Consider the following 9,249-nt stretch of genomic DNA (forward strand, 5'->3'; position numbering starts at 1 on the left):
TGTGTGCGTGTGTGTGTGTGTGTGGGTGTGTGTGTGTGTGTGAGGGGAGCCCTCGTTGTTTATGGGTTTCTGTGTCTCTGGGGAATTGATGGAGAGACAGGTGTGTGTCCGGGCTGCTGGAGAGCAAAGGGACGACCTTTCATGTGTGTTAACCCAACACACACTGGACTATTTCAAAAATCCAAATGACCTCAAATACATCAGGAGACGATCTCTCCCACTGCTGTATCTTCATCCTAATATATTTTCACAAACTATTTTTCTCTCCTCCATTAAAGTTAAAATAGAAACAGTCTATTAGGTTTTTATTAACCATTATTTGTTGCTTGGTCTAAACCAGTGATGCATAAAGTCAATCCTCAAGGGTTTTGGTTTTTTCTCTGGTTCAACATTGGATAAACTTTCTAACTCTAAATCATTTGTGAAAAACTCACCTATTCATATTTGTTTCTGTTGAGCACATTTAAAAATATTTGTAAGTAAATGCAGCTCAGGAAACTGAAATACTCAGACGCATCGTTCTTGATATGGCATTGGCTGCCGTTTGGAAAGCAGCCAATCTCGGAGCGCCATTCTTGTTCCATGGCGCTGATTGACTGAACCCCAAAGAGTGGAGATAAGAAAAACTGGGTTTGCTTCTGCGGTAGCACCAAGACTATTTCCACTGCTCTTATTAATGCATATTAAGGGATTATTAAAACAGGCAGTACAAGCATTTTTAGACGAGGTCTCAACAGTTTGCAGGCCGATGTGAACACCATGGGGTCCACTATGTTTACATCTATGCTTTATATTAAAAAACCTTCAAGAACAGCAGACTACCCCTCTTAGAGTGCTTTGCTGCCTGGTAGTCTGGTATGATCTATTCAGGAACCAAAATTATAACATTCATTACAATTTGAGCTGCTCTGTGTAAAACCAACCAAACTAATTGAAAAACCTGTTCTCCTCCTTGCCTGTGGGGGTGCTACACCAAGAACCACTGAAGGAAACAATAGAAAAACCTCTTAAGACACTGAACTCAACTTTGTTCTTCGGAAAATTTAAACAAAAATGTAGATGTATCACATTTTAGCAGGTATCCTACATTTTAGTAGGATTTCTCTTCTGTCTTTGGTAAAAATAATAATAATAATAAAAAAAAAAACATGAGCTATTTCTCCTGCTAGCGCTAAACTAGCATGTTTGTTTTGGTTGTATTTACCCAGAATGCCCTGCGCTGTAGTCCACTTCCTGCTTTTGGAGCGGTCTTCAGTCCGCTTGGCGTTCACATATGCATTCAAACCGAACCAGAGTTCACTTCAACCAAACCGAGACAGAGGTTTGTAGGCGGAGCATATTATGCGTTCACACCTCCCCAAACAAACCGGACTTTCTAGACAAATGGAGGTGGAGTTGGATTCAAGCAGACCCAACAGGGCTGGTGTGAATGAACAGTTAAAGATATGCTTACAGTAGCTGACGATCAGTTAATTACGTATTTGACAGGAAAAACTCTCCCTCTCTCTTTACTCCTTTGGGTTTTATTTAGTTTTTCACAAACTGCAGCAAAATGTTGCATCAGCTTCTGTTAAAACAAAACTAATGCAATCATTAGACCTAAATATCCTCTTATTTTACCTTGTTTTACTTTTATTCCTTGATGTTTTCTTTTCTTTTTTTCAAACAAATTAAATCTAAAAAATAATCACTGTGGCTTAGCCAGGCCACAGAAAACAACCTTTCTGTCTTCTATGTTCTACAAAAAGTCTTCAGCATTATTAACTTCTTGTTTCTCAGCACTTTGTCCACCCCTCCAACAAACAAGCAAGCAAAGGTAAAAACAACATCACATCTAATCTGACCCCCCATGTCCTTCTTGGTGCGGTGAGCAACCTGTTCAGACAGCCAATCAGCTTAGAGGATCTGTGTGAGCATATCTTACATCATCAGCAATCACCGGGACAAAGCCGCCGGTCCGCTTCAGCTCTACAACACTGACAGACTGATTAAGCAGCTATTTCAAATTGACTGACCACAGGGCTGGGTGTGTGTGTGTGTGGGCGTGTGTGTGTGTGGGGTGTGTGTGTGTGTGTGGGAATCCTTCGTCCTTCACTAAGTCACAGATGAAAGAGCCAATTAGGAACTTCCAGAAATATCCAAGAGTTGAAGTAAACAGTTTTAGTGTTTTTGGAAGTGAACGTTTTTAGCGCATCTGAGAACAAATCAGCAGTTTTTAAATTATTATTATTTTCTAACACCCTAGTCCGTAGCAGGGTCAGGAGGGGTGCTGGTGCCCATCTCCAGTGAACGGTTCAGGTGAGAGGCGATGTCACCTGGACAGGTCGCCAGTCCATCGCAGGGCAACACAGAGACAGACAGGACACACAACCATGAACACTCACACCTCGGGAGAATTTAGAGAGACCAATTTACCTAACAGTCATGTTTTTGGACTGTGGGAGGAAGCCGGAGTACCCGGAGAGAACCCACCATGCACAGGGAGAACATGCAAACTCAGCAGTTTCAGGGAATCGAACCCAGGATCTTCTTGCTGCAAGGCAACAGTGCCACCAACTGCACCACTGTGCAGTCCAAAAATTATTATTATTATCTTTAATAAATAAAACAGATGTGAAGTTCTGTTCAGATTCCACTGTAGAAAGCCATAAATGTGCATTATTTCATCAGAATCACCTGAAGAACTGAAACTGCTGCAGAGACGGTTTTCTATTTTGGTCGGACTGACTCTGTGAAGAGGGTCGCTGAGGCGTTGCAGGCGTTCAGTACGTCAGAGGAAGAACTTTTCTACTCCTTAAACTCATTTTTGGAGCAAAGCAGGACAGGTTTGACGTCAGTGTTCAGTAAATGACAAAAACCAGAAGAAAAACATGTAGGACACAGCTTCATCACTCAGGGCAAACGTTAAGGAACAAAGATTTCTGTTCCAAGAGGAACCATAAAATACCATAAATTTTTGTTTGTATTTTCTGTATTTTGTATTTTATTGAACGCAGCAAGTTACGATTAAAATCCCAGCAATGCAAATACTAAATGTTCAAAGGAGTGGGTAGAAATATAAACTTATTAAAACCCACCCTTTCTCATCACAAAATGATCTCATCCTATTTATACGTTTTGTATCAGAAAACCTTCATTCTACTGTCAGATTCTTGCAATTTCTTTGGTCTGAACTAGCCCTTATTTTGAAGGAAATTTTGTTTACAGAGACTTCATCATTCTTTTTATTTGTTGTTTCTGTTTTTTATTTTGGATATTTAAAATGTTTTCCAGTTCCATTGTTAAATGTTCAGAATTTTAAGGTTTATTGATCTTTGAGAATGTGTTCCTGCATTATTATGTCATTACCATCACACTTCTTTATAATGGTCTCAAAACAACAATATTATCATTCATTGGAATAACTTCTGGGATAATTTATTGTCCAGCAAATTTTGTTACTGTGACAGGCCATGTCACCAGGTGACTCAGAACCATCCAATCACTGAACAGATGCTTAGAACTGATAAATGTGCCAAAACCTCCTCCAGCTGAACAGAAACAAAACTGAAGTTATTTTCTTCGGACCTAAAGAGGAACGATCTAGACAGCTTCAGTTTTAGGGGACTAATGTTCCAGCGAGATCTAGAGAAACTCATCATGGTTTATCTTTAGTTGCATTGATTACTGCAGCAGTGTTTTTACAGGTATGACTAAAAATAAATCAATCCTCCAGCTGCAGATGATCCAGAACGCTGCTGCTGGCGTTCTGACTAAAACCAGCAAGATAGAGAACACCACAAAGTTCTATAGTCCCTACACTGAGAGAATAAACTTTAAAATACTGAACTAAAGAAAAAACTTTAAAAAACTTTAAAATCACTGAACAGCTTAGCGCCAAAAATACAAAATCTTGACACGTATTTTTGTCCAGTTTCTAGTGCAAATGTCTTGGTACACTTGAAATAAGACACAACTAACTTAAAAAAATTTCAGCAAGAAATATCAGCTTGTTTTAAGTCTAATTCCTTAATATTTGTGAAAAAGTACTAGTTTCATTGGCAGATTATTTCACTTACAACAAGACATTTTTCCCATGTTATAAGTGAAATAATCTGCCAATGAAATAAGTACTTTTTAAAAATTTATATTAAGAAATTATTGACTTTAAACAAGCTCCTATTTCTTACTGAAAAGTTGCTTGTAAGGTATTTTAGTCTTGTTTCAAATTATATAAGATACATTTCTAACATCTGTAAACAGAAAATATGGGAACCGAGAAAAATCTAAAAACAACAGAGGAAGAAATAAATACGGAAAAAGAAAACGAAAACTATCGAAATGATGAATCAAGATTTTGGAAGACAGTTTTGGGGAAAAGATGCAACATTTTGAGGTGCCATCCAATCCAAACTCACATCTGCTGAGTTTTAAAAATAAAAAAATATATATATATAAGACAAACACAACTGCTGCTGCTGGGTCCCCTGACACAATCCAACAACTGCTGAGTGATACACACAGAAAACCAGGAGAACAATGTGTCCCGTTAACCTTCGCCTGGGAGGAGAGACAGACCACATCAGCTACAACACACACATGCCCCCCCCCACACACACACACACCCCCACATGCCCACACACACAGCCTCTTTTGACACCACAAACCTGAGCCAGCAGTCACAGCACCCAGCATGTCAGTCTATCTTCTTTAAATGAGAAACATTCACATCACAATTCAGATCTCATGGCAGAAAAGAGCTGCTGGTTCCGTCTCCAGATAAATTATTCTGTTTTTCATCTAAAGAATCATCTTTTCAGCCAAATAAAGGAGAAAACTAAAGAAACATCGCCGATAACCTCACAGGGGACCTGCTCACACTCACTTTTCTGGTACAGACAGAAATAATCGCTGCACTGAGTCCTAAACGACTGTCAGAAATCTATCAACGACTGCTTAGATTCATCACCCTCATGAAGTCATAACATTAGGAGAACATAGTCATAATATTAGCAGAATAAAGACACAAAATTATGAGAAAAAAGTTGTTATATTAGAAAAAAGCAGTTATTAATGTCTGATGTGACCAGCTCAGTGGCTCTGCGGCCGTTTGTACAATAATTTTGATGCGTGGAAATATAAAATATTTCCCTATTTATAAAACCGATACTAGTTTATAACTTCACACGATGCTCAACATTCCTCATTTTATCACCGCGCTAAGTTTCACCTAGCAGTTAAATCACTACTTTATCTTCTTAATATTATTACTTCATTCTGTTACGACTTCATTCTCACAGTTTTAAAAAACAAAATTAACTTTGTTTGGTTCTAATATTTCAAATGACTGTGTATATTTTGAAAAAACAACCAGATTGATTTGCTGAGGTCACATCAGAGCTCAGTCGCTCTATTAAAGCTTTTTTCTAATTAATGGCACTTTTTTCCTCCTACTTTTACAAATTACTCTCTTAAGTTAAAACTATTTTAGTCAGGCTCTAATACTCTGTTGTACAAATCTCCACTGCATTACATGCAGCTTGTTGATAAGTGCCACAGTAACGGATGCTCACAGCTGAACCAGGTGAGAGGACCCAACCTACTGGCGGTCTTAGAGATCAGGAAGCATCAGAACGACGGGTGAAGAAGAGAGAATTGTGGGAAATCTCATATTGTCATTACAGCTTCTAATAATGGCTACTGTTTCATTTTTGATAGTTATTGTTCAGTTAATTAAAAGGATTTTCTTTCTGATTATGCACACAGAAACTTAAAGGTTTATATGCCTCGTTTGAATCATGATCAGTTTTAATTCCAAGTGTTTTTATAATGTAATAATGACTTGTATTGATTTTCTGTTTAGCCTGTTTGGTTTAATTAAAGTTTTCCTGCCTGAAGTTTGCATGTCGTTGCTGTTCATGTCTGGGTCTCTCTGGGTACTCCGCTTGCTCCCACAGTCCAATAACATGACTGCTGGGTTAACTGGTCTGTTAGATGTTTGACCTGTTCAGGGTCTCTACTAAGACTGATCCAATAAACAATAAATTAATTAATGGCATGATAAATTATAACAAACTAAATAATTTCCATTTGCATGAGTTATTGTTTTTCCTCTTTCTACTAAAAACTGGATGAAAAGTTTTCAGTCTTTTCAACTAGCCCTTTTTTTGAAAGAGTTTTGTTTACAGAGACTTTATAACTCATTTTATTTATTGTTTCTGTTGCTTTGTTTATTTATTTTGTATATTTATAATGTCTTCCAGTTTCAGTGTTAAATGTTTATTAGAATTTAAAGTTTATCGACCTTTGAGAATTTGATTTTATTAAGCCACTACCATTACATCACTTGAAAGTGGTCTCAAAACAACAATATTATCGTTTATTGAATATTTCTAGGACAATTTACTGTCCAGCAGGATTAATTATTGTGGCAGGTGTAGTATAGACAGTGAATGGATGTTTGGAATCATTTATATACATATATTATCTATTATATATATTTAAAAGACAATAAAGTAAAACTGATATTTTCTGGACATTAAAACACACAGGCCTGGCTCTAACCAATCAAACATGTGTCTCAACGTAAAACAGGGAAACCAGGACAAAGACAGACAGCTTATCTCCATTCAGGACATTTAAATAAAATATAAAAACTTTCAAGTGTTTTTTTTCTGCCTTATTAGGAGGTAACTGGGAGAAGCTTTACAAACATCCAAGCCTCAAGGTAAGTCCTACTGCAGCCTTTGCAAACTTCTGCAATAATCAGATGCATCATCCGCCATGTTTGTTTTGAAACAGTAGCCCATATCAGATAAAAACAAAATATAAAATACTGCAAGAGGACGGTTGTCAGGAGCAAATAAAAAAAAACACCAGAAGGATGGTGGCAGGAGACAGGACATATGGAGACAGCTCAGCGGGAGTCCGAGTCACTATTGGGAGTCCGAGTCACTATTTGCAAAACGCTCTACTTTTCTGGCTTGAATACAAACAGAGTTTCAGAAAAATAATGTTCCTATTTAACCGGACAATGACTGACTATACAGAGCTTAAAATATCTACTATCTTTGGATGTTTTCCCTGGATTTCCAGAGAAATGCTTGGTAAATAATAAGCAAATAATCCGTTTCCTAATGCTGTGATGCCATCTTGAATAACCAAAACAAGCTGTTTGAGAGGGGAGAGGTTATTAAAATAGAATATCTGGCAGGATGCTGGAGCCACAAAAGCCACTGCATCCTGTTTAAAGCTTCCAGTAGCTCCCAGTGCGATCTGATAACTGCCACTACCTATTTAATAAAACGATCATTCATAAAGCAGCATGACTAGGCAGCCCTGCACGAATACAACATAATCAGCATAATGCAAGCCTTCTAATCAAACAAATATCATCAAACTGCTGATTTTCAGACGTCAGAAAATCTGAAGTAGAGCAAACAAGGAAGGAAACCTGAATGCACGCAGGTTTCAAAACAAAACTTTAGCAAAATAACCTTTCCTTACGACGGGTAACCACCTAAGTAACATGAAATCACACACAGAATATAAAAATTTTGAATATTATTATTATTAGCAAAACTGTTTCTAAATCCATATAAATATTCCAAACACCAGAGATATTTTGTTTTTAAAAACCGAGCAAAAAAATAAAAATAAAGGTCTGCTACAATAGTTCTTATTTTACTGATTATTTTTTGGTTGAATTATTCCCTCTGTTTCTGGATACTCTACATCAGAAAAGATTTTTGATCCTACTTTTTGCCTTTTTACAGTTGTTATCATGCGTAACCATGTCAACAAGGTTGTTGGGTTTTTTTTACAACTTGGACAAGCAAATTAGCATCTAAAAACTCAAAATAACACCTGAATTATCATCACAAATTCCAGAGGGGTTGAAAAGGAGGCTTCAAGGATGCAGAGCAGGAGGTTCAAGCATTTCTTCCATCAATCAATGTTTCTCTTCCCGGCTTCCTAACCGTATATTCAGATAGCAAATGAGGTGGATTAGCAGTGATTGCCAACAACTGATCGTGTCATCTGGGACATGTTATAATAGAAAATAGTCTCTGGTGCATTAAAATGAATCTGTCAGCATGTCATGACAGTGATACAGAAACAGCCTTCAATCAGAGGATTCTTCAAATCCGTTGCATAACTGACTGCTACTGGAGGCCCTTCCATGATGCCCACAGCATCACCATCCACTCTCTTTAAAGATACTTGGATAACATTTAATTTTCTTTTGGGATAAATCAAAGTATTTTTCAATTTGAATGATTAATATAAATAAATAAACTAAGTCAAGAAAATATAGTAATTTATATAAAACCACAAAGGACTTGAGTGATCAAAGACCACCTATTTTACATAAAGCTTATTTAAGCTAAAATGTCAGTGTTTAGATGTTCATAAAATTAATTGATAAAGTGCAAATGCAAATTGTACCGTAATTACAACATATCCAAGCAAATACTGACTTATTCAAATCAATAAATTCCTATAAATAGTTAAATATGTGTTGGCAGGGCTGAGTCCCCGGGTGGTAAAACCTACCAACGCCTCTGGTCTTTTGTACAATCATATTTACACAGAGGTAGCTTCCAGCGAATGAAACTTTTGGAGAGCCACCCCTATAAAAACAACATCTTAACTCCCGATCAGTGTGATCCAGAGGCTCGGCCATTATCCGCTAGCAGAAGGACTTACTGTCACATTACACGTTTATAGAGACAGGTATCTGTTAGCGTTAGCTGCCGAACTGGCCAGCTTCTTGACCTTAGCCTAACAACCAGCAAGAGAAATAAGTCGATCACTTTCAGCATTTAAATGAGCTTTGATTTTAAACAAAACATCACCTCGTTTTATACTGTCGTCCGTCGTAATTCCACCTTCATTAAGAGCAGCTCTGACCCTCAGGCTCGCCCGGAAAACACTGTCGTTACACAGAGTCTAGTTGCCGTTAAGTAGCCTCGCATGCTAACGGTGCTGGCTAACATCACGGACTGACGTTACGCAGCCTGTCCGGTTAGATTGCACCAAGCTGTAACAACAACAACACACCTTCAGAATCACCGGGAGCACGCTGGACGTCACGGAGGATAGGCGAGGTGGACCCGGAGGAGATCATCGATCTTGATCTTCGGTGCTTTAACTCATTAACCACCGCTATTCCAGTGAGGGTTAACGCAGACTGTTTAGATTTTACAGTTCATTACAAGAAAAGGTGCCTTCACTTACATCAGACAATTTATACAACTTCACATGTCC

General features: G+C 37.8%; 1 protein-coding gene across 1 annotated transcript in view; it reads right to left on the minus strand.

Annotated features, from left to right (window-relative positions):
• LOC114135884 (inositol hexakisphosphate kinase 1-like) overlaps positions 1-9,216 on the minus strand; it is a 28,001-nt gene extending 18,785 nt beyond the window's left edge. The window contains exon 1 of the mRNA XM_028003547.1: positions 9,043-9,216. Coding sequence (XP_027859348.1) covers positions 9,043-9,109 — 67 coding nt within the window. The 5' untranslated portion in view covers positions 9,110-9,216. The remainder of the gene's footprint in view (positions 1-9,042) is intronic.
• Between the last annotated feature and the right edge of the window lie 33 nt (positions 9,217-9,249).

The sequence above is a fragment of the Xiphophorus couchianus genome, chromosome 20 (genome assembly GCF_001444195.1).
Source record: "Xiphophorus couchianus chromosome 20, X_couchianus-1.0, whole genome shotgun sequence".
In the NCBI taxonomy this organism is placed as follows: Eukaryota; Metazoa; Chordata; class Actinopteri; order Cyprinodontiformes; family Poeciliidae; genus Xiphophorus; species Xiphophorus couchianus.